We start from the raw sequence: 27,372 nt of genomic DNA, 5'->3' as shown, positions 1-27,372 counted from the left end.
GGGAGACTGGTCTCCCAATAGGATCACAAAGGGATTGTATGGTTAGAAAATCTTGAACCCCTAAAACTACACTACCCAAAATGCTTTTCCCTTTGTCTATAAGTTCTCTAACTCCTCCCTATCATACTCTTCTTTCGTGACTGAGAGCTGTTATTTTTTTACTTTAGTTATTAATAAACTTTAAAAAATATAATGCTTCATTATTGCATATTAATTTTAATCTTTACATATTTTTCCTAATGAAACACCCTCATAGAGATGCATTATGGAGAGGAACCCTTCCCTTCCTTCCCTCCACTCTTACTTCAGAGCAGGTTCAGATATCCTCCAACCACGTCTTGTTCCTCTTGAGAACTCTTTCAATTAACTGCTGGTCTATAACTGGAGTTATACTAAAGGAGTAATCAACACCCTCAGGTTGCTGCTTTTTGCTGACCTCAAGATGTTAGGATAACTTTTTAATATGTTTGAAGTCAGTGGAATGATTCGCTTCTCCCATTAAAGTTGGTAAACCATGAGTTCCTAGTCTCCTAGGCAAGTCTATGTCTGGGATATAGCCACCTCCTAATTCTGTCTTATTTCTTTTGATATGAGTCTCAAATTTGGCTAGTGTCTTTCCCTTTCCTGGTCAGCTAAAAGCAATTGTGGTAAAAACAGTGGCAGAGACAGACCAGCTTAATATTGACACTAAATGAAAGTGAAAGGTTAAATGTTACAGCCTAAAGGGGGGAGAAGTCCCTTAGGTAGGAGTGAGAAATAAAAGGTCACAGAGATATAAAAATATTTGGGGGTCAGAAGGACTGCAGAACTGATTACTACTTTAGCCAAGTTTATTGAATAGGGGCAGGGTTTATAAAGGAAAAAAAAAACACAGGAATGCAGGAGTGGGGAGGCATGAGTACATGTGAGGTTCAGCAAGTTCATGGTTAAATGGGTACCAAAACATATTCTGTCTCAAGATAGCTTTTCTGTGGCACTTCCTAAGATACTTAGTCTACTGGAATAGAGGAGATATTCACGTTCCAATCTTTGTCTTTAGACCTAGAATATTATTTCCAAAGTTTGGACCTTTGCCTAATTTCTTAGGCCCCAAACTTGGTTAATCTCTGTCATTTTCCCCTTTTTTATTTTTTTAAACTGTAACTTAAGGTGATGAGTGGCAGTTAAATAACTAATGAGAAAAACAGGTAAGTGGCTCAGCAGATAGAGAGCCAGACCTAGAGACATGAGGTCTGGGTTCAAATCTGGCCTTAAACATTTCCTAGCTGTATGACCCTGGGCAAGTCACTTTACACCCACTGACTAGCCCTTAGTATTAATTCTATGAGGGAAGGGAAGGATTTTTTTGTTTTGTTTTGTTTTTTAAACTAGCTAATGAAAAGGTTAGGGAGGCTGGCCTCTCAAATGATTATAATCATTCCATGATTCTTTCCTGTTAGGAATTCCCCTTTCTACAATGGAAAAAAACAATTCTTTTCGGATCTGTACAATGAGTTCATTTTTATTGTCTCCCTCTCTGCTGGGAGAATCCATTGGACTAGATCCAATAACTGAAGAACTTTTTAGGAATCTAAAGTGTGGGGGGGTTGGGGGGGGTAGGGTTGAAGACCTCGGAATACTAGTTTATCTATTTAGGAGAAAGTCAATTCTAAAGACATTGTTTCTAGTGCAAACTATGGTGACAGGTAAAACACAAGGACTAGTGAAACTCTCCAGTTTCTGTGCTAGATAGCCAACAAACCTGAGGGATCTGTTAACAGCACCAAGTTGCTCAGCCTGCTCAAATTCTTCAACAATATTATTGGCTTCTTTGGAATACTAAAACAAAAATAAGACCAGGGGAATGAGAGAAACTATATTGTTTACTGTAATTTAAAACCTAAAAAAAAGTTGAAAGTTTAAGTTTCTTTTTTAAAAAACAGGAATTTCTTCATATTCTCTTTTGAAGTTTTAAAAATGTCTCCCCATGACATGAGATTTTCAGGGAAAGAAACAAGTTCTAATTTATTAACTTAGAAAACCACAAATTAACAGTATATTTTGTTGTACTTTGTTTATTTTGTTAAACATTTACCAATTACATTTTAATCTGATTCAAGCATGTTGAGGAGTTTTGTCTTGCCCATATCCCCAGGCCATGAATGAGAATCTGATAACCTCTGCCATAGATGAAAGATAAGAGGACCTAGGTTCAGTCTCAGGAGATATAACCTCATTTTCTTATTTAAATCATCTGTAATGTTATCTGCAAGTTAGCCTTTGGGTTAGGAATGGTTAGGCTCAATTCTTGCCCCTGATAAAGACTGAATAGATCAGTAATAGGTAACCTTTTAGGGACCCTGTGCCATTCCCCTCTCCACTGTGTGCTTTGCCTCCACCCCTCTGCATTGAAGTAGGTGGGGGCCAGGCTTCCAGCTTGGGGAAGCTGCCTCCTTCAGCTATAGGGTCCTGCCCCTGCCTCTAGCCCTGCCTGCCTATTGGGCTGTATCCCACATGGTAGTGGTAGCAAGGGGAAGAGTGCAATTAGCCTTTATGGGGTGGGGTCACCCTCAGACTGGCAAATGGCAGGGAAAGAAGAAAGTTGAGATCATTTAGGGTATGGGGCCAGCCCAAGCACTGGGAAAGGAGACTCATCCCCTCCCACTTCCCTACAGTCCCTAGTCCTAGGCAGGGGCAAGAGAAAGGGAGGGGCATGGCCTGAGCACTCTCCATGCCCACAGAGAGGTCTCTACATGCTGTCTTTGGCACGCAAGTCATAGGTTCATCATCATGGGACTAGGTGATCAAGGGCACGTCATTTAACCTCTCAGTACCCCAGGACTGTAAAATAATAGAGTAGGTTCTGGGCAGTATCACGTAGTTAAGTTCACTCTTTGTGAGCTCCCAAGTCAAAAAAGCATTTCTTATATATTTTCTGTGAGCCAGTAACACTACTAACTGCTGGGAACACAAATACAAACAAGAAGAAAGAGGGTTCCTCCAGGAATTATTGTTTTAAAAAAATCAAAGTTATTTTATTTTCCATTACAAATATTATATTCTAATAACAAAAAGAAGCTAAATATTGAGAAAGTAGAAGAAGAGTATGGTGGGAAAAGCTCAGAGTACAGAGTGGAGTTGAAAGAAGAATGAAGACATGGCTAGCCTGGGTTCTTTCCTAAAATTGGAGGTTCTAGGTTGAGCCAAGCAATCCAATTAGGGGATTAAGGTTCCTGTGGCATGGTAAAGAAAGTCCAGAGTGTTAGGAGTACAGACCCTAGAGGAATAAATGCTAATGAAATCACAAGGATCCATTTAATGAAAAGTAAAAGTAGTGGGCACTTAAAAAAATAATTTTAAAAGAATTTATTGTAAGTGGTATCAAAACTAGAACTTTTAAAAACTACTGTTAGTCTTAATTATAGTATTAACCAGTTCACTCTATCATTCAACATGAGATTTCCCATTCACACAAGCACCATTCCATAAGAATCAAAGGCAGAAGAGTTATATAGATTACTACTCAAAACACTACCAATACCCTTATCAACGAGAATTACTAAAGGATGCAATAAAAAAATAAAAATGGGCTTAAGAGCCAGAGTAACTAAATTTAAGTCCAGGATCTGTGACTTACTATCTTTGTGAGACCTTGGACAAATGTCACTTAATGTCTCTAGGCCTTAATTTCCTCATCTCTAAAATGAAAGCATTTGACTCAATAACCACTAAGGTCCTTTCCAGCTCTAATCCTATCCTGATGATTCTGTGATCATTACTGTCCATTTGAGTGGAAAGATAAAGTTAAGTGTAGTAACTACACAATTAGGGCATAAGGCAAGGAACATTGTGAGCTAAAGACCTCAAGAGGATTAGAATATGACATTTATATTCATACATACCTTATAGCTTGCATATTTAATCCCTTCAGGGACTTCATTCTGAATAGAAAAAGAATAATTTATTTAATCTATAATCCAACCCCAGCACTTATCATAGCACTTAGCACACAATTCGTATTTAAAAACAAAATGCTTCAATAAAATTTGATTTTAATGGAAAGAAGTCAGAAAATAAATACACTACCACCTTTAACAAAAACAAAGTTACTGATCAATGACACTATTTTTGAATCCCTAAAATTATATACTAAAAACTAAATTTCATGGCCTTTCAAATAATTTCATAACTTTCAAATAATTTATATATTAGTCTTCTCTACTCATTAGCACTTAGAAAAAGTATGGCACCAGAAAAAAGGTAGTTTATCCAATATGTGTTACATGTTAGAATTTTTAAATTCCAGGTGTGAGAATTAGAAATTAGATGATATTAACTTCAGACACTTGATGCTGTTTACTTTTGCATTTTTTGGATACTTCACTACTTTGAAAAACAAGTGTTCTTTCTACCAATGCAAACAGTAACTGCTTCATACCTAGTTAACTGGTATCTATGAATTGCTCTAACAAAACCTCTTTATCTAGTGACCAATTTTCTGAAGATTAGGCCTCTCTGGATTTACTTAGGGTGAGGCTGCTTAAGATACACAATAATTTACTTCCCCCCTTCCCAAAGCATTTTAGTATCACAGAATCTGCCAGAGCTGGTGCACCTTTTTGAGAATCAAAGTTTTTATCCATTCTAATTTAAACACCTTAATGAGACAATGTAAAGCACAAAATAAATATGTATTATTATTTTTATCATCATTATTATCCTAAAAGTATGCTGAAGGGAATTTGGGAGATCATAGGAAACATTTAAATTTATTTTCACTTCTTCTGTAGGAAAATAGAAATTAAAAAGCTCTGCTACTCACAAAACATAGAAAGGAATAGTTTCAGTATGTTGGGTAAGGTGCTCTGTGGCAGATTATTGAATAACATGGACAAGGATAGCATGGAATATAAAGAGTTGTGATCTATTGGAAGGAATATAGATAGATCTTATTATCGAGTGACAAGAATGAAATATTATTATCAATAACAACTATGCCAATTATTTTTATATGTGAACTTAAAAGTTTACTGAATGTAAGTATAACTAATTAATTCAATAAGAATTTTCCAAGCGCACAGAATTATGAAACTAAAGCATAGAAATAAATTATTGGCAAGACTATAACATATATTGTCTGATAGACTTAAAATGAAAAAATAAATGAAAATAAAATGAATAATTTTTGAATAATTATTATTGAATAATAATTATTGAATGATCACTCTCATGCCAAAATAAGAGTAAAGCACATCTTTATTTTATGTTAAAGCTTTTAATTATCTGTCTGAAAAATTCAGTCCACATCAAATCTTATAAAGTAATCTGAATATAATATTCATTCCTTTTAAAGTTTCAGATAAATGAAGTTTAGAATTTTCAGGTCAAATCTTAAATAGCTAAAATAATTTTTCTACCAAAAAAAATCAGAGAAGCTATGATCAAAGATTAGAGTTGGAAGAGGTCAAAGAAGTCATCAAATGCCATCTGATTTTGAATTGTTAAAGAACAGTAGAAATTCTTCTTTAGTGAAGAAATTTTAAAATAATGTTTCTAATACTAACATTTTGAAAAAGACTTATACTGATATCTTTGGAACACATAAATGTGTTTGGTTTCACCACACATCTAGAGCACTACCATCAGATCAAAGGAAAATAATGCAAAAAAGGGTAAGAAATTGCCTCTCAATGAGGGCAACTTTATTTTCCTTTATTATAAAAACCTACATCCCTGTTCAAAGTTCAGCAAAGCTAAATGGCTTATCATTCAAGTCTACCATGTTTCTCAACTGTGGCCTCCCCTCCACTTTTACAAAGATGTGAGGGTTAACCAAGCCCTGCTCAGGGGCTCATTCAACCCTAGTGTCTACCTTTTACTCAACTGCCACCTATACCTCTAAGAAGCTAGTGCATCAACTACACCCCAGTAAAATTATTTTAACTGACAAGTTAAACTAAGCTGAGAATGACTGACACACCTCAAACCCATAAGTGGATTAGGGGGTTGTCAACCCCAAGCATGTGTAGTCATTCTCTGGTGGAATGGATGGATGATAACAATTTGCTGTAACATTCATGAAGACAGCTTAAACAGGCATGGTGGAGCACTTAAAGCATGGTCAGCATCAAATGTCAAGGTCATCCACTGCATTCAGAGCCATTGCCTTGCCACTGGACTTCAATGGCTCTGAAAGACAAAGTGAAACTGACAACTTTGTTCATCTCTGCCTCACAAACCCAATTTGTGCACAATTCGAGATATCACACCATGATGTCATTGGCCCTCTTTAAAAAAATGAAGAATGAACAACAACAAATTGCTTTTTTGGGGTTGAATTCAGGAGGACAAAAATTAGAGCAATAAAATACAAGTCTATTGAAAGTAAATTTGATTGCTTTAGTCATAAGTATTTCATTTCTATATCTAGGTTCAAAATCATCCAAAATAAGTCTGACCACCCTATTTTAATCTATAAATCTAATTAAGTTCTTACTTAATAATTTTTGGTCTAGTTTAGCCTTCTGAAAAAGGTTATTGGGGGTGGGCACAAACCATCAAAGAGTTATAAGATCTCTATCCTTTCCTACCTGTGACCATGGACAAAGACACTTAACCCCCAAATAAAATTGCCTAGCCTTTGACACTCTTCTGTCTTAGAATTAATTACTGTCTTAGAATTAATACTAATACAAAAGGTAAAGGACTTTTTTTTAAATGAAGAACTCCTTACAAACTGACAAGGTTTCACAGCACAGTCTCTTCTTCCACAGTGGTTCATATCATTCCAGAAAGGACAAGGCTTTTTTAGGTTTACCTGAAAAATAATTATAGAAAGAATATTAAAAAAGAAAAAAATTAAGTACACCCATTAAATTAGAAATACAAAAAATATATATAAATACAAGCAGCAAAGTAGCCTAGGGGGGTTGTAATTAGCAAAACCCAACTTAAATTCTGCCTTATATTTATACTAAGCTGCTTGATTCTGAGCAAATCACTTAATCATGCTGAGCCTATTTCTTCATGTGTAAAATGGAATCAAATAAGATAATAAATATAAAGAGCTTTGAAGTTTTTAAAACATTTTATTATACTAATATTTCTTTGTTATATTGCATTTATTATGTTACTTATTATTAATTATATCATAACATTTATGTATCATATTATTTTATGCTATATTATACTCAAATGTTATTAGCTATATTGGGTGTAAAAAGGTGGGTCCTTTTTGGTTAGAAAAGCATGTTTTATGTATATGTCCTTAGAAGTCATTGGTGGTTAGAAGGTCACAAGACTTATGTTATAAAGCTGAAGAGATGGTAGCTTAGCTTCAAAGTAGCTCACACTCCTACTACTCATTTTAAGTAAATTTAATAGTTCATTTAAAAATAAAACTATCAAAAATTTAAAATAAAAACAAGATTTAACTTCAGTTGTAACAATAATTTAGCTTTCAAAAGTTTTGAGCTGGAAATTAAAATGTGAAATTCTAGGAAAGAATGTTAGAGATGATGGACAACAAATAGCAACACATATATCTTCCCTCTCAGGAAGAACAAATAACATTTCTAGCATGAATTTCAAATATGATTAAGAAAAACGTGAGATTAATTCTCTTTATAGATGTCAATAATTGCAAATTCTTGGAAAGGTGACTTCTATCACTGATGAAATATTTCTCATTTTTGAAACCAGTGATCCACCAATGTAATATAGATTGTCAGTATAAATGCTATAATCTATTCTCAACTTATTTTCACTGAACAGTAAATTAAATCATTAACAAACACATTTGTGATTTGAACTTATAATATGGGCTCTCTCCAAAAGGCTATTATTAGATTTTAAATTAAATCTGAGACTAAATTATTTCAGAGAAAAGTAAAAATGTTTGTAAAAACAAAACAAATCAATAAAATTTATTTTTAAAAATAATGAAAAAACTAAACTAGCACTTAATTATTCTGAATAATCACTTATATACCAGTACCTTGTAATATCTAAAATAGACACTTTGCAGAAGTTTTTGAAGTCTTGGGAAAATCTTGTAGTTATTAAAGCTGTCAATAGTTTCAACATCACAAGTACAATCATCCAAGTAACCACTGATCTGTGTTAAAGAACAAAGAAATTTTAAATCTTTGCATATTTTCCAGATGCTAGTTTATTCAGCAAAAACCTTTACACTCTGGCCATTTCCAATGTCCCTTTACTCCTTTCCCCTACACATATAATAATTTGTGTTTCAATAGATCTTCATCAGTCTTTCAGATATTTGCTATACTAAAGTCCAGATGGAGCAAAATAAATTCTTTTATTTTTATTTTTTTTTAAACCCTTACCTTCCATCTTGGAGTCAATACTGTGTATTAGTTCCAAGGCAGAAGAGTGGTAAGGGCTGGGCAATGGGGGTCAAGTGACTTGCCCAGGGTCACACAGCTGGGAAGTGTCTGAGGTCAAATTTGAACCTAGGACCTCCCATCTACAGGCCTGGTTCTCAATCCACTGAGCCACCCAGCTGCCCCTAGCAAAATAAATTCTACATACAATTTCTGATTAAATTTTGGTCCTTATGTTACAGTTCTACTTAGAACTCTGCACAAAATTAAGTCTTTTATGAATTACATCTGATTCTACCTTAAACTAGGATTGTAAATTTTTTTAAATTTAAATGAAATAAATAAGAAAAGAATTGTCAATCTAGAAACCCCAAACTTGTAGCCTAGTAAGATCTGATGAACCCCAAGTTATAGGACTAGCTGATAAGCTGGAGACTCCAAAGCTTGTACTGGTACCTTGTTCCCTTAAGAATCCACCCAGAAGGGAATCTCAGGCTAGCAGTTTCAGACTGAATAATGGACCCCAAGATAAAGACAATTCCTGTCAGGTGGGGCCAAACCCAAGCCAAGTGATTCTTCTTGTCTCCAGAAGCCTCTCCCACTATATCACACCCTCCTTTCAAGGACTGAACTCAGGACCTTCAGCTTATGAGACTGACTGACAGGCTGCCTTCTGCGCTAAAGAATAATTTTAATGCAAAATGCAAACTTTTGAAACAATAAAATACAGTTACAAAATATCTCAAGGCACTTCTTAGGGAGTCAAAACGTGGGCAAGATTTTTACAGCCTGGATCCTGAAGAAAAGAAAATACCGAAAACATCTCACAGCTACAGAAGACAGCACCAAGCATCTAAGGGCTACGGGAACTGGATAAGTATTCCGTTTATTGTCATTTTCACTGATTTTTAGAATTGTTACTGCAACAGATCTAAATTCGCACACATATGCATACATACAATATATACATGTATGATATAAATATACATATATACACTTCATATTTATATACACATAGATGCATATGCTATAATATAATTAAGTCTACAATCCTAACTATAATACACACTAATTACATATATTTACATATGTATTTATAATTTGTGTGATATGTGATCTGTTATGTCACATGTGCTATGTAATGTATGTTGCAATGTATTTTGTAATGTAATTCAGTATCTTACCTTATCTTATCAAACTTAAACTCCAATCTATCAATCTATAACACTATCTTAATAAAAATCTATCTATCTATACTATTACTATTCTAAATTAACTAACTCCTATACTAAATTCTAAACTAAGTAGGGAACTATTCTTTGTTAGTAACTCCTTTATAACTAATTATAACATTGTTAGTACCTAGCTATACATTGTTTCATTCATTCAACTAGTGAATCTATGTATCCTAACCATGTTTATGTTTTTGTGTATATGTGTTTGTTATGTTGTTATTCATACTATGTTATGTTGTGTTATGTCAGTGTTACTATTGTGTTACTGTTGCATGCAATATACTTACCAAAACTTCTGATTTTTCTTCTTCTCATCTTGTTTGAAGAATTCTTCCTCTCCAAAATCAATGGTAGTAATATGTATTGATGAATGCTTATGAATATGTATTATGTTATGTTATATTGAATTACCCAAATTCCTTAGAACCATTAGTCCATCAATCACTTGATCCTCTTCATTGGAAATTCCCTTCAAAGTCTTTATCTGCTTAATATTTAGAAGTCTTTCAGTCTTTGTACATTGTCCATCAATTTTCTGAATCCTCCTCATCAACTGCAATGTCCTCTTCCACTGGAATGGTTCTCTCCTTACTGATCTTTTTGACTGCAGACTCTATTTGACTGATGAATCTCAGCTTTCCACAAACTATTCTTCATTTTCTTCAACAATTTCTACATTTGCATTATCAATTCCATTAGCTAATTTAATAATGTGAACAATGATACCACAAATCTCTTCCTAACAGTTTTACTGAAGATGGTGAAACTAACACATTTGTATAAGATCCTACCCAACTCTCTTGTGTTGCTGATGTTTTTGCAAAATTTTTCACATACACCACATCACCTGGTTGAAAATTATGAAGAGAATAATCCAATGGACCAGATTGGATCAATACTCCCATATCGTGCAGTTCTCTAAGTCATTGTTGTAATGCACTTAAATGTGAAGCAAGTTGACAATCTCCTCCTAGGAGAGATGTATAAACAGTCTTACAAGTTTTTGCCTGCAATGGAGCATGTGCAAAGAGCATTCTATAAGATGATATATGTAAGTCTACTCTTGGTCTTGTTTGTAGGTAAAATGTTTCTAATACTGGTGCTAGCATAGTAACATCAGAACAAAGCTCAGTCATTTCCTGTCCATCCAAGTTTACATCTGCTTGAACTACATGATATTCCCAGGATTTTACATCTTTAACTCCAGCATCAACTTTTTTTACTAACTATCCTTTGTCCTTATACTCTCTACCTTGGTATCATTGTTCTCATTTACAATCTCATTATCCTTATCCAGTTTATATTCTTCACTATTTTCCCTTATTTTACATTCATTAGAATTTTCTACTAATTTTATATTACAATTTCCTTTTTACTTACAATTATTAACACTAATTATTTTATCAATTGATTCAATCAATTCATCTATAACTTCATTAATCTTATTACCATTACACACTTTCATTTACTCTCAATTCATTATCCCTTGATTTAATTACAGAAGTACATTGGGGAAAACTTCATAAGGAACATGCGCCTTTGCTCTAATCACCCTTAACCACCTGATTATATTTAGGCCTTGTTCCAGACTTAACCCAGTCCTGCATAGTGTTAAGGTCTGGTGCTTGTGGTTCTTGGCAACAGGCATTTTGATGCACATTTCCATTATTTTTCCTTGAGAAGTTATTATTCCATCCATTATTGTTATTATTATATTTATTATTCCAATTATTCCTATTAAATCCTCTATATCTGTTCATTTGCCTTGCAGACTGGCCTCTATACCAGCATTCTTTTACAAAATGGCTAACCTTATTGCAAAGGAAATAATGTTGGGCTCCTGATTATCTATCTCTTGGTTTATAATAATAATTATTATTAGGCTTCATTGCCTATTGCACCTATTATTTCTATTGATTTGTCTAGAAAATTGTCCTCTGTATCTGCACTCTCAATAAGAATCCATTTTTTTTCTGCCTCCCACTCACTCATGCCCTGTTTAAAGGAAAAGAAGAAAACAAAATCTTTGTAACAAATATACATAGTCAAGCAAATCAAATTCCCATATGGCCCATATCCAAAAATGTATGTCTCATTCTTCATATTAAATTTATTTTCTCTATGGCAAGAGCTGGGGTAGTATATTTCATCATTAATCCTTTGGAATCATCATTGGTCAGAGGTCCTTACATTAATCAGAGGTCCTTACAGTTGGTGGAATTACATGAATTGTTTTTATGATTATGCTCATGCCATATTGCATTAATACAAATGTTCTCACATTTCTCTGAATCCATTTCTTTTGTTATTTTTGACAGCAAAACAATTTTCCATAAAAATACACTTGCTCCTTGGAAGAAAATCTATGGCAAATCTGGAAACATTCTAAAAAGCTAATATAAAGTCTATATAGTCAAAGCAATGGTTTTTCCAGTAGCCACATGGATCTATGAGAGCTGTACTATTATAAGAAAAATTGAGCATTATAGAATTAAGGCTTTCAAATTGTAGTGCTGGAGAAGAATGAGAGGTCCTTAGACAGCAACAGATCAAATCAGTCAATATGTAAAGAAATTAATTCAATGGATTATATAAAAATTATTCAGTGGAATGTCAAATACTGAAGTTGAAACAAATTCTTTGACCACATGATGAGAAGACCTTGACGTTGAGAAGAATTAAAAGCAAAAGGAGAAGAGGCTGGCAAAGGATGAGGTGAATAGATAGTGTCATAGAAACAATGAACATGAACTTGGATAGATTTTAAGAGATACTGAATGACAGAAGGACCTGGCATGTTATGGTTAATGGGGTCACAAAGAGTCAGATACAACTAAATAATAATTTTCCATTATGGTCATATACAATAATTTGTTCAGTCAATCTCCCACACAATGGGTATTCCCTTAGTTCTCAGTTATTTGTTACTACAAGAAAAGAATTTACATAAATACTTTTGTATATATTCTCTTTCTTTTTCTTTTCATCTCTTTAGGGATACTATGAGTATTTCTGGGTTAAAGAATATTCATTTAGTGAACTGGGGGGGACAAAGTTCAAACTTATTTCCCAGAAAGGCAGTATAAATGCATTGATCCATTTTTTAAAAGTACATTAACTAAGGGTCAGCTAAGTGGTTCTGTGGATAGAAACCAGGCCTAAAGATGGAAGGTCCTGGGTTCAAATGTGGCCCCAAATATTTCCTACCTGTGTGATCCTGGGCAAGTCCTTTAATAACCCCCTTTGCCTAGACCTTACAGCTCTTGTGCCTTAGAACCAATGCATACTATTGATGCTAAGATAAAAATTAGAATTTAAAGTGGGGGGGGGGGGGAAGTGCATTAATGTGCTTATTTTCCAACACTCCTTCCAAATTGTCATTAAGAGCATTTTTTTAGACGGCTATTGATAGCTTAAATGTTTTTTTTTAAAAAAACCATATCTTTTATTCCTATCCTTTGATCACTTCTCAATTAGGGAATTAATGTCTTTTGTTCTTATAAATATGAATAAATTCCTTATTTACGTTGTATATGAGAACTTTACCAGAGAAATTTGTTGCAAAGTTGTTGTTTTTTTCCCCAGTTAGTAGTTTCTCTTCTGATTTTATCTGCAATCATTTTGTTTTTGCAAAAACCTTTCAATATTATCTAACAAAAAGTGTCTATTCTTTTTTTTTGTAGTTCATTCTACCGCTTCCTGGCTTGTGAATTCTTCCTCTCTCTACAAATCTGAAATGGAAATTTCTTTTTTATTCCTCTAATTTATTATGTATTTAAATTTTAACAGTTTAGACCTCAGTTCGGTTTATAGTATGAGGTGATTCTCTAAATATATATTCTGCCAAATAACTACTCCTAGCAGTTTTTGTTTAAAACTGCATTTTTATCCTAATAGAAAAAGCTCTGAACTGATCCATTTATCAAATGCTACACTATATTGATTGTTTGCTTCTTTATGTTGTTTATTTAATCTTTTCAAGAAACAAATCTTTTATGAAATATCAAACCACTTTCATGTAGTATCTTCAAATGTAATCTGAATCTGTTGGGCTTCCTTACTTTCTTTTTTTTTTCATTGAGATTCTTGATCTTTCGTTCCTCCAAATGATTTTTTAAGAGGCTATATAAAGTAATTGTTCAGTAGTTTGTAATAGAACTGATATTCCTCAAATTATTTAGGTCTGTCTTTATTGACATGAAGTGTATTTTGTAGTTATATTCATATACTTACTTGGTGAAAAGATTCCAAAACATTTTATATATTAAAAAGTTCTTTTAAATGAAATTTCTTTTTCTATTCTTGCTAGATTTTATTTTCGTAATACAAATGCTGATTATATATATGAATCTATTTTATGACCTACATTTTTTGATGAAGCAAAACCAATTAAGTTTTAGTTTAAAAGTTTATTTTTCAGACTTGTACAAAAATATTTATAGCTGCACTCTTTGTGGTGGCAAAAAATTGGAAAATGAGGATATGTCCTTTGGGGAATGGCTGAACAAATTGGGGTGTCTGTTGGTAACTGGAATACTATTGTGCTGAAAGGAATAATAGACTAGAGGAATTCCAAGTGAACAACCTCCAGGAATTGATGCAGAGTGAAAGGAGCAGAACAAGGAGAACATTATACACAGAGACTGTGGTACAATTGAATGTAATGGATTTCTCTAACAGCAATGCAATAATCCAGGACAATTCTGAGGGACTTAGAAGAAAGAAAGCTATCCACATACAGAGAAAGAATTGTCGAAGTAGTAACACAAGAAAAGCAACTGCTTGATCACATGGGTCAATGGGGATATGTTTGGGGATGTAGACTATAAGCAATCACCCTAATGCAAATATTAATAATATGGAAATGGGTCTTGATCAATGACACATGTAAAACCCAGTGGAATTGCTCATTGGCTATGGGAGGGGGGTGAGAGGAGGGGAGGTAAAGAGCATGAATCATGTAACCATGAAAAAAATATTCTAAAGTAATTAATTAAATAAATTTTTTCAAGTAAAAAAATAAATCGTTGTTGGATCTTTGGGTATAATAATGCAGCCCTGAAATTGATAAAGGGGGTAGAGGGTAGTAAGTGAGTTCAGAGTCAGTTCCTGGATTCTTTGGGGCTTGGGAATCTGGAAATAGCCAAAGTTGATTTATCATTAGTATATGATTTCTCTTTTGGAGAGGTTTAAGAAGTCATGGGGATTGGAGAAAATGTCTAGTCCTCCATCTTGCTGATCATATGAACTGGACCCTGAATGGCTAACTTTTCAAGGTTAGGAACAATTCAAAAGTAATTTCCTGTCTTTTGGGGTTTTATCCTTATTCTTTAGCAAATAATGGCTTATATTTACAGTGTCTCATAGCCCGCAGAAGAAGCTGGGAGTGGTGGTGGGGATCAATTCAGTATGTCTGACCATGCAAAAAGACCCCAGTCCAAAGAAATCTGACTTTCTTTTTACAGAGTTGATAGATTGTTCCCATTAAGGGACAAATAACATAACAAAAAACTAATGTACAGAATAAGATCTGAGGGTAAATTGAATGTTTGAGTCTAACTGGTCTTTCTGGGCTCCCATCACACACTTTGATTTCTATATCATTGACTGGTAGAGTTAGTTTCTGTGGACATATACACTCTCTTCTGGATGTTACTGATGCTCAGAGTAGATTCTCTTTATTTGTTGTACATAGTGATCCTTCGGTTTTGTAACAGTTTAGTTCTAGGAGGGAAGAATTTGTCTTTCATAATTGATCATCCTTACAAAATTGCTGTTACTATGTACAGTGTTGTTCTAGTTTTGCTGATAATTCATATAAATCTTCCAAGGTTGCATTTACAAAATTAAAACCTAAAGATTATTGCCTATTACACCCCCCCCCACACCCTTCACAAAGCCACATTCACTCCCATTACAAGCCAGGCTAGCCAAGAACATCAATCACCTTCAAGACACACTTCACTGAATTCTGTTTATGGACAGAAACCAGGCAACACTGCCAGGTGCTTTAAAGTAACACAAGAAAAATAGAACTTGTAAATTGAGGAAAACTCCAAATCTGGTCTGTCATTAAATTGTCCTCTAACCTTTTACCTAGCTATGAAATGTTTTGTTACCCATCTCCTAAATAATTGTAATTGATTGTGAAAACTGACCAAAAATAACAACGTTTCTCCTAGGTTAGGGACAACTAACCTCTAGATTACCCTGTTTATGTCATTTATCTATAGCAACAATGTTTCATTGACTATCTCCTTAGGTTACGCATCTGTTGTTAACTACTATGAAAACACATATGTAGAAAGTTGATTGTGTGCCAAAGAAGTATGTAATCACCAGCCTATAAAATAAATGAACCAAGACTTCCAATCAAGATGGCAGCTTAGAAAAAGCTAAAGTTCAGAGCTCCAGAAACCCTTCCTTACCGATCTCAAACCGAATGCTCCTAGGGCACTGGAATTCAAAACAAACAACAGAATAGACCCTGGGAACACTCCTCCTGGACCTGGATCAAAAGGTACAGCCCCCCGAAAGTCAGAACCTGAGATCACTCGGATCTAAGGGGTAGGCAGAAGTAAGGTCCCAGGACCCATCCCCCCCAACCCAGAGCGCTGAATCCGAGGCAGCAGCAGGAACCTCAGGGCAGGCAAAAGGGCCTCAGGAGCCGGATATTCTGAAGGCCGCACCCTGAAAACAACCTGACCCAGTCGCGGGGGCACCCAGACAGCAGGGAAACAGAGAGGCGGGGGCAGACTGTAGCCCCCTGACCAGATCCTTCCATCTGAGTCTCACCAAAGGTCCCTGCCTCAGGGCATACTCAGTCCGAGGTTAATCCTATCACCAGCCCTTGGAGCTCCGGGAAGCCACAGCCCCTCCCCCTCAGAGTTCTGGCTCCTTTGGCAAGAAAAGGCATTGAAATACATCTGAGAGTGTGCCAAGCGCAGAGCATAGAAGTAAGGCAACAGAGAAGCATCGGGAGGGAACTGAGGAGGGTAGTAACACCGAAACACAGAAACACCAGCAATTCCGGGCTTCCTGGGGAAGACAGACAATTTGCCTGGGGCTAAAGCCACTGAACACCAGACAGATAACAGAAGAGCCAGCCCCCCTCACTCAGATAGAGATGGCAAACAGCACAGAAGCAAAAAAGCCTCAAAACAACAGGAAAAACAAGAAGGGGGCAACTTTGGACACATTTTATGGAGCAAAAATACAAAATACAGAGGAGATAGAAGAGGAAACACAAGCAAACGCGCCAAAACCTTCCAGAGGAAATGGAAACTCTCCACAAACTTTTGAAGAATTTGAATCGAAAATGATAAAAAAAAGATGAAAGCCTTCTGGCAGGAAAAGTGGGAATTAATGCAAAAGAATGTCACGCAACTACAAAACCGGTTTGACCAAACTGAAAAGGAAAACCAGGCTTTAAAGGTTAGAATTAGGCAACTGGAAGACAACGCACAGGTAAAAGAGCAAGAATCAATAAAGCAAAGCCAAAAGATCAAGAAATTAGAAAAGAACATAAAATAGCACACTGACAAGGTCATAGACTTGGAAAATAGAGGGAGAAGAGACAATTTAAGAATAATTGGACTACCAGAAAATCCAGAAATAAACAGCAAACTTGACATTGTAATACAAGATATAATCAAAGAAAATTGCCCAGAGATTCTAGAACAAGGGGGCAATACAGCCACTGAAAGAGCTCACAGAACACCCTCTACACTAAATCCCGAAAAGACAACTCCCAGGAATGTAATTGCCAAATTCCAAAGCTTTCAAGCAAAAGAAAAAGTCCTACAAGAAGCCAGAAAAAGACAATTTAGATACAAAGGAATGCCAATCAGGGTCACACAAGACCTTGCAAGTTCCACTCTGAATGATCGTAAGGCATGGAACATGATTTTCAGAAAGGGAAAAGAGCTAAGTCTTCAACCAAGAATCAGCTATCCAGCAAAACTGACTATATACTTCCAAGGGAAAGTATGGGCATTCAACAAAATAGAAGATTTCCAACTTTTTGCAAAGAAAAGACCAGAGCTCTGTGGAAAGTTTGATATCGAAAAACAAAGAGCATGGAATACCTGAAAAGGTAAATTTAAAAAAAAAAAGGGAAAAGGAGAAAATTGTTATCTTTTCATTTATTCAAACTCTCTTCTATAAGGACTACATTTATATCAATATCTCTCTATATATATTAATATATGGGAAATGTAATGTGTAAATAGGGGGAAAAGAAAAATCAAATAGAATAATATTTCTCACACAAAGATTCACACGGGAAGGGAAGGGGAAGAAAATTCCTATAAGAAGGAGAAGAAGAGAGTTTTTACTTAAACCTTACTCTCAGGGAAATCAACTCTGAGAGGGAAAAACATCCAGATCCATTGGGATATTGAATTCTATCTTATCCAATGTGAATTTTAAAAGTCTCCATCTTGGTATAGCACCCAAAAATTGTGCACACCCACACTACACGGGCATGTGCTAGTCAATGACAAATCAGAAATAACTAACTGCCCACCTGGGCTGTCCTAAGCCAAGCTAGAGCCAACCATTGGCACTTGTGAGACATAGGAAGTGAGGTAGAGAACAGCCTCTGGAATTCGCTCACTTCCTGTGGAGAGAGCTAGACGGCAGTTCGTGTTAGAAGCTTGGATAGGGAGGACGCCCGCAGACAGCTTTCCTTCAGATCGGTCACGTGAGTTAAGGACTGATTCTTTCCACCTTGGCCCTTTGGGCCTAAAACTCCCTCTGCCTTGGTCAGAGGTTGAGTAGCCCCTTTCCCTTTTCTCCTCTCTCCTTCTCTCCCTTTCCTTTCCCTACTCCCATTGTGATTAAACCTCCATAAACTCAATTCTGAATTGAGTGTTTCATTTTAGGAATTTCATAAGTAAATTCCTTGGTGGCTATTGTTCAATATTACATCAATCTTAAAAAGCTAAAATTTTCCCCATTACACCAACAAGGGTAGGGAGAAGGGAAAACCAGGGGGGAGGGAAAGAGAAGCGGAAGGGGAGGGGAAGAAATAGACAGTAAAACAATATTAGTGGGAGATTTGAACCAACCATTATCAAATTTAGATAAATCAAATCAAAAAATAAATAAGAAAGAGGTAAAAGAAGTGAATGAAATCTTAGAAAAATTAGAATTAATAGACATATGGAGAAAAATAAATGGGGACAAAAAGGAATACACTGTCTTCTCAGCACCACATGGCACATTCACAAAGATTGACCATACATTAGGTCACAGAAACATGGCATACAAATGCAGAAAAGCAAAAATAATAAATGCAGCCTTTTCAGATCACAAGGCAATAAAAATAACAATCAGTAAGGGCACATGGAGAGACAAATCAAAAATTAATTGGAAACTAAATAATATGATACTCCAAAATTGGTTAGTTAGAGAAGAAATCATAGAAACAATTAATAATTACATTGAGGAAAATGACAATGGTGAGACATCCTTTCAAACATTTTTGGATGCAGCCAAAGCAGTACTCAGAGAAAAATTCATATCCCTGAGTGCATATATTAACAAATAAGGGAGGGTAGAGATCAATGAATTGGAAATGCAAATAAAAAAACTCAAAAGCGATCAAATTAAAACCCCCCAGCAGAAAACCAAACTAGAAATCCTAAAAATTAAGGGAGAAATTAATAAAATCGAAAGTGATAGAACTATTGATTTAATACATAAGACTAGAAGCTGGTACTTTGAAAGAACAAACAAAATAGACAAAGTACTGGTCAATCTAATTAAAAAAAGGAAAGAAGAAAAGCAAATTAACAGCATCAAAGATGAAAAGGGGGACATCACCTCCAATGAAGAGGAAATCAAGGCAATCATTAAAAATTACTTTGCCCAATTATATGGCAATAAATACAGAAACCTAGGCGATATGGATGAATATATACAAAAATACAAACTGCCTAGACTAACAGAAGAAGAAATAGAATTCTTAAATAATCCCATATCAGAAAAAGAAATCCAACAGGCCATCAAAGAACTCCCTAAGAAAAAATCCCCAGGGCCCGACGGATTCACAAGTGAATTCTATCAAACATTCAGAGAACAGTTAATCCCAATACTATCCAAACTATTTGACGTAATAAGCAAAGAGGGAATTCTACCAAACTCCTTTTATGACACAAACATGGTAATGATTCCAAAACCAGGCAGATCAAAAACAGAGAAAGAAAATTACAGACAAATCTCCCTAATGAATATAGATGCAAAAATCTTAAATAGGATACTAGCAAAAAGACTCCAGCAAGTGATCAGAAGGGTTATCCACCATGATCAAGTAGGATTTATACCAGGGATGCAGGGCTGGTTCAATATTAGGAAAACCATCCACATAATTGACCATATCAACAAGCAAACCAACAAAAATCACATGATTATTTCAATAGATGCAGAAAAGGCCTTTGATAAAATACAACATCCATTCCTATTGAAAACACTAGAAAGCATAAAAATAATAAACAGTATATATCTAAAACCATCAGCCAATATCATCTGCAATGGGTATAAACTAAATGCATTCCCAATAAGATCAGGAGTAAAACAAGGATGCCCATTATAACCGCTACTATTTGACATTGTACTAGAAACACTAGCAGTAGCAATTAGAGAAGAAAAAGAAATTGAAAGCATCAAAATAGGCAAGGAGGAGACTAAGCTATCGCTCTTTGCAGATGACATGATGGTCTACTTAAAGAATCCTAGAGATTCAACCAAAAAGCTAATTGAAATAATCAACAACTTTAGCAAAGTTGCAGGATACAAAATAAACCCGCATAAGTCATCAGGATTTCTATACCTCTCCACCATAGTTCAGCAGCAAAAACTAGAAAGGGAAATCCCATTCAAAATCACCTTAGACAAAATAAAATACCTAGGAATCTATCTCCTGAGACAAACACAGGAACTATATGAACACAACTACAAAACACTCTCCACAAAACTAAAACTAGACTTGAGCAATTGGAAAAACATTAACTGTTCATGGGTACGATGAGCCAATATAGTAAAAATGACCATCCTACCCAAACTTATCTATCTATTTAGTGCCATACTCATAAAACTTCCAAAAAATTTCTTTACTGATTTAGAAAAAACCATAACAAAGTTCATTTGGAATAACAAAGGATCAAGGATATCCAGGGAAATAATGAAAAAAATACAAAGGAAGGTGGCTTTGCAGTCCCAGATCTCAGACTATATTATAAAGCAGCAGTCATCAAAACAATTTGGTACTGGCTAAGAGACAGAAAGGAGGATCAGTGGAATAGACTGGGGGCAAGTGACCTCAGCAAGACAATATATGATAAACCAAAAGATCCCAGCTTTTGGGTCAAAAATCCACTATTCGATAAAAACTGCTGGGAAAACTGGAAGACAGTGTGGGAGAGATTAGGATTAGATCAACACCTCACACCCTACACCAAGATAAATTCAAAATGGGTGAATGACATGAACATAAAGAAGGAAACTACAAGTAAATTAGGTAAACACAGAATAGTATACATGTCAGACCTTTGGGAAGGGAAAGACTTAAAACCAAGCAAGACTTAGAAAGAGTCACAAAATGTAAAATAAATAATTTCGACTACATCAAATTAAAAAGCTGTTGTACAAACAAAACCAATATAACTAAAATCAGAAGGAAAGCAACAAATTGGTAAGCAATCTTCATAAAAACCTTTGACAAAGGTCTAATTACTCAAATTTATAAAGAGCTAAATCAATTGTACAAAAAATCAAGACATTCTCCAATTGATAAATGGGCAAGGGACATGAACAGGCAGTTCTCAGCCAAAGAAATCAAAACTATTAATAAGCACATGAAAAAGTGCTCTACATCTCTTATAATCAGAGAGATGCAAATCAAAACAACTCTGAGGTATCACCTCACACTTAGCAGACTGGCTAATATGACAGCTATGGAAAGTAATGAATGCTGGAGGGGATGCGGCAAAGTAGGGACATTAATTCATTGCTGTTGGAGTTGTGAACTGATCCAACCATTCTGGAGGGCAATTTGGAACTATGCCCAAAGGGAGATAAAAGACTGTCTGTCCTTTGATACAGCCATAGCACTGCTGGGTTTGTACCCCAAAGAGATAATAAGGAAAAAGACTTGTACAAGAATATTCATAGCTGCGCTCTTTGTGGTGGCCAAAAATTGGAAAATGAGGGGATGCCCTTCAATTGGGGAATGGCTGAACAAATTGTGGTATCTGTTGGTGATGGAATACTATTGTGCTCAAAGGAATAATAAAGTGGAGGAATTCCACGGAGCCTGGAACAACCTCCAGGAAGTGATGCAGAGGAGAGGAGCAGAACCAGGAAAACATTGTACACAAAGACTGATACACTGTGGTACAATCGAAGGTAATGGACTCCTCCACTAGGGACAATGCAATGTCTCTGAACAATCTGCAGGGATCTAGAAAACACTATCCACAAGCAGAGGATAAACTGTGGGAGTAAAAACACCAATGAAAAGCAACTGCTTGACTACAGGGGCTGAGAGGAAATGACTGAGGAGAGACTCTAAATGAACACCCTAGTGCAAATACTAACAACATGGAAATGGGTTCGAACCAAGAACACATGTGAAACCCAGTGGAATTGTGCGCCGGCTATGGGAGAAGTGGTGGGAGGGGGGTGGGGGGAGGAAAAGATAATGATCATTGTTTCCAATGAATAATGTTTGTAAATAACCAAATAAAATAATGTTTAAAAAGTAAAAAAAAAGAAATGTGGCAGCATTATATAAGTGACAGATGTATTTTTACAACATAAAAATAATTGTTCTCTTCTTGTTTGATGGAATTTAGAAAGAAGCTATAGTGGGATAAATTATTATGCTATTAATATTTTATATTTAGTGTTCTGTGGACTATTGCACAGGTAAATAAAGCGAATTTTTTTGTAGCTGAAAAATAAATAAATAAATAATAAAATGAACCTCTGTGCTGTGGCAGAACACTGTGTGATGCCCAAGCATGTGGGCCTGAGCACACAGTGTCTCCCATCTCCATTACTCGGCCAGGTAATCACACTTGGACAGAGAAACCTCGGACCCTCAGAGAAACCACTGTATGGCTCTCCTTGATTTCCAAATCTTTGCCACAACAAAAAGAGCTGCAGCTATAAATATTTTCCAACAAAGATTTATATCAAAATACACTCTGTACCTCCTGTCCACCTCTTTTTTCCAGTTCCACATATATACCAGGTGCAATCTCCAGAGGTTTATTTTGGCCTGGATAGTCAGTTTGGCCATAGTCTTTCAGAGCAAAACCACCAAGAAGCACTAGCATTGATAACCTCTACACTGCTAATGCCAGGAATGGGAGATTCTGAATTGCTAGTGTTGAGGAGAGCAAGCTCTGACTATTGAGAAGCCAACAGCTTCTCAACTGCCAGTGCCAGCAAACTACTGGTGTCAGGTCAGAAAACTAAGGAATGGAGGAAGGGGAATGAGCCACTAAGACAGGACATCTTACAGGTAGGGAGCTCTGTAGCATTTTGCCAACTTTAAGGGAGAGTACTGCATACAACTGGAGCCATTTCTGAACTCATTTGCAGCAGAGATCTAGGCTAATGAAGTGTGACTTAGTCTAGCCTAGGAGACAGATATTTAATCAGAGAAGAGGGAGTCAGAAAGTGAATGATAAGGAAAATAAGGGAGAGAAAAAAAACTGTAAGAACTAAAGATTTCAAGAAGAAAATTCAAAGAAGCTTGAACATAAACAGATAAATCACCAAAAAAATATCAACAGAAAGAAATACGGCCTCAAGAACTAGTAAAGGAGTGAAGACATCTATGAATAAATACTATGAGGTGAAAGAAATTATCCAATACTTGATAAGACAAAAAAACTGTGGAATTTGATAAGATGGAAACATAATATGCTGTTCCTAAGTAGTTTAAAAGAGAAATGAGAATTTGTTAAAATAATGAGCAGAATAGAAAAATTTGAATCTACAATGGAAAATCTCACCAAATGGGATGGGAAAAGAACAAAAATTGAGAATTCAAACACACAGAAGTCAAGGACAACCCTAGAAGAAAAACAAAAAACATTAAAAGAAAATATGTGCACTATGCAAGCCAAACATACAGACCTCAAAAAAAACAAACAAACAAACAAAAGCAACCCATAGGAATCAAAGGTCACCTAGAACAAAAAGGATAAAAAAACCTTAACAACATTATGGAAAAAAAAATAATAGAAAAGAATAGCTCAGAATTTCTGGATATAGAGTCTACACAAGTATGCCTGGCCTGAGTGAGCCCAGAGTGAGGCCAAGAAATCCTACCCAAGCTAAAGAAAATGTTACAAGACCCAATACAAGCCCAGAGCAAGGCCTGAAGACCCTCTCCCAGGTTAAGGCTACATCCTGAGCCCCAGCACAGGGTAATCAACAGTGCTCTAAGCTCTATAAGCCACCAGCAGTCCTAGGGGGTGATTGAATCAGCAGGGAGAGGTGGCTTTCAGAGTACAGCACACACAAGCCATCATCCCACCTTGGAAGAACTGAAATTTGCAGAAATCTAGAAATATAGCTATGGGTACCAACAAGGAAAAACTGAAGTTTAAGAGAGTGCCCCCACGATTCTGAGAACAGAGACCACTTTTAAGAAAAAAAGTAAAAGTCAAGAAAAAGGCTAGAAAAATGAGCAAACATTAAAACAAACACACACCTGATGATAGAAAAATTTTATGGAGACAAAGAAGAACAAGAGACAGACTTAGAAGGTGACAGTGAAACCAAAGCAAAAAAACTTCAAAGAAAAATATGAATTGATCTCAATTTGGAATACTTCAAAAATCAATTTAGAGAGGCAGAGGAATAATGGGAAAGAAAAACAAAAGCAATGCAAGAAAAAATAGTTTTAAAAAGCAGAACTGTATAAATGTTAAAAGAAGTTCAAAAGCTTGTGGAAGAAAAGTCATCCCTTAAAAAATAGAATTGGGCAACTAGAAGCTAGTGATTTTGAGAGACAAGAAGAAACAACAAAACAAAATCAAAAGAAGAAAAAAAAAACAGAAGAAAACATGAAATATTTCATTGAAAAAGCAATTGATCTGGGAAATTAGGAGAAAACATTTTAAGAATTATTGGACTACCTGAAAACCATGATAAAAAAAACTTAGACATAACATTAAAAGAAATTATTAAAGAAAATTGCCCTATTAATCTTGAACAAGGGGGTAAAATAGAAATTGAAAGAATCCATTAATCACCTCCTACAATAAATCCCCAAATGACAATTCCCAGAAATATTGTAGCCAAATCCAAGAGCCTCCAAGCTAATGAGAAAATACATAAACAGGCAGAAAGAAACAATTTAAATACTATGGAGCTGCAGTCAGAATTACACAGGACTTAGCAGCTGCCATATTAATAAATAGGAAGGCTCAGAACATGATATTCTCAAGGACAAAAAAAAACTAGGTTTACAACCCAGAATCAACTATTCAGCAAAACTAAATATATTCATTTAGAGGGGGGGAAATGACCATTTAATAAAATAGATTCCCAAGTACTTCTGATGAAAATTCTAGACCTACACAGAAAATCTGATGTCAAAATAAAAGATTTGAGAGAAACATAAAAATGCAAATAAGAAAGAGAAAATTCTTCAATAAGATTCAATTAGGCCAAACTGTTTCTGTTCATTGTGGAAAGATATTTGTAAATCTTAAAATTGTTATCAGTATTAGAGCAGTTAGGAGTATACTACATTGACAGAGTGTGTGGGAGTAAGCATGTTAGAATATACAAAAAAAATCAAGGGGTGAAAAAGAAGATTGCATGGGGAGAAAAGGGAAGGGATAGGTGGAATGGGCTAAACTACCTCAGTCACCTAGAGGCAAAAAAAATTATTACAATGGAATGGAAGAAGCAGATGGTGATGGACAGTACTTAAATCTTACTCCCATCTTATACTTATTTGGGTATAGAATCCTAACTGACCATATAAAGGAAATAGAAGGGGAATAAGACAAGGGGGGGGGGGCAATAGAAGGGAGTTAAAAGCAGGGAGTGTTAATTAAAAGAAAAACACAAGTGAGGATCAATAAAGTGGTAAGAGAGAGAAAGAGCAAGATCAAAAGGGGAAAATAAGATGCAGGGGAACACAAAGGTCATAATCATAACCATGAATGTGAAAGGGATGAACTCACTCATAAAAAGGAAAAGGATAGTAGAGTGGATTTAAAACCATAATCCTATCATATGTTATTTATAAGAAACACATTTGAGGTAGAGAGATATATACTGAGTAAAAGTAAGGGGCTGGAGAAGAATTTATTGCACATCATTTGAAGTAAAAAAAAAATCGAGAATAGTAATCATCTTCTCAGACTAAACTGAAACAAAAATAGATCTGATTAAAAGAAATAAGGAAGGAAATTATATCTTACCAAAAGGTATCATAGACAATGAAGTAATACCAATACTAATCATTTGTACACCAAATAGTGTAGCCTCAAAAATTTTTAAAGAGGAATTAAATGAGTTTCAGGAGGAAATAGAAAGTAAAACTATACTATAGGGGGACCTCAATTGCCCCCTTTCAGATCTAGATAAATAGAAGCAAAAAATAATAATAATAAAAAGAAGTGAAGGAAGTAAATGAATTTTTAGAAAAGTTAGAACTAATAGATATCTGGAGAAAATTGAATGGAAATAGAAAAGAATATATCTTCTTCTCAGCAGCACATGGTATGACCATGTATTAAAGGATATAAACTTCACAACCAAATGCAGAAAAGTCAAAATAATAAATGCATCCTTTTCAGATCATAATGCAATAAAATTATAATTAATAAGGATCACTGGAAAGGCAAAGCAAAATTAGTTAGAAATGAAATAATCTTATTCTAAAAAGGGGGGTGGGTTAAATAACAAATTATAGAATGACAATGAGGAGACAAAATATTAAAAATTTATGGAATGTAGCCAAAGCAGTACTTGGGGGAAAATTTATATCTCTAAATGCTTATGTCAATAAAATAGAGAAAAAGCAAAACAACAAATTGGGCAAGTAACTAAAAATACTAGAAAAAGAACAAGTTAAAAATCCCCAATTAAAGGATAAATTGGAAATCCTAAAAATAAAAGGAGAAATTAATAAAACTGAAAACAAAACTCATTCAAATAATTTATAAGGTTAAAAGTACATTTTATGTGGAAAAAAAAACAAATATAATATACAAGAGTATTAGTTAATTTGACTTGAAAATTAAAGAAGAAAATCAAATAACCAGTATCAAAAATGAAAAGGGCAAATTCACCACCAATGAACAGGAAATTAAAGCAATTAAATCTTTAGGAGCTATTTTTAACTAATTATATGCCAATATCATAACTTAGGTGAAATGGATGAATATTTACAAAATTATAAATTGCCCAGATTAACAAAAGTAAAAAACAGAATACTTAAATAATCCCATCTCAGAAAAAGAAATTAAGCAAGCCAACTCCCTAAGAAAAACTCCCCAGGACCAGAGGGTTTCATAGGCGAATTGCATCGAACATTGAAAAAACAATCCCAATATTATATAATCTATTTGGGGAAGTAAGCAGAGAAGGAATCCTACAAAATTCTTTGTATGAGACAAATATGGTAGCATTACCTAAACCAGGATGATCAAAAATAGAGGTATTACCTAAGCCAGGATGATCAAAAACAGAGAAAGAAAATTATAGTCCAATTTCACTAATGAATATAGATGCAAAAATTTTAAATAAAGTACTAGCAAGGAGACTTATAGCAC

At 35.0% G+C, this 27,372-nt stretch overlaps 1 protein-coding gene across 3 annotated transcripts in view; it reads right to left on the bottom strand.

Moving 5' to 3' along the window:
* Positions 1-27,372, bottom strand: part of ERO1A (endoplasmic reticulum oxidoreductase 1 alpha) — a 137,578-nt gene that overhangs the window by 92,856 nt on the left and 17,350 nt on the right. For all 3 annotated transcript variants that reach the window (XM_056811098.1, XM_056811097.1, XM_056811099.1), the window contains exons 2-5: positions 7,976-8,095; positions 6,713-6,796; positions 3,882-3,920; positions 1,742-1,818 (exon numbers count right to left, since the gene is read on the bottom strand). In XM_056811098.1, the coding sequence (XP_056667076.1) occupies positions 1,742-1,818; positions 3,882-3,920; positions 6,713-6,796; positions 7,976-8,095 (320 nt within the window). The remainder of the gene's footprint in view (positions 1-1,741; positions 1,819-3,881; positions 3,921-6,712; positions 6,797-7,975; positions 8,096-27,372) is intronic.

The sequence above is a fragment of the Monodelphis domestica genome, chromosome 1, assembly GCF_027887165.1.
Source record: "Monodelphis domestica isolate mMonDom1 chromosome 1, mMonDom1.pri, whole genome shotgun sequence".
Lineage (NCBI taxonomy): Eukaryota > Metazoa > Chordata > Mammalia > Didelphimorphia > Didelphidae > Monodelphis > Monodelphis domestica.
This window is presented reverse-complemented; position numbering and strand designations above follow the sequence as displayed.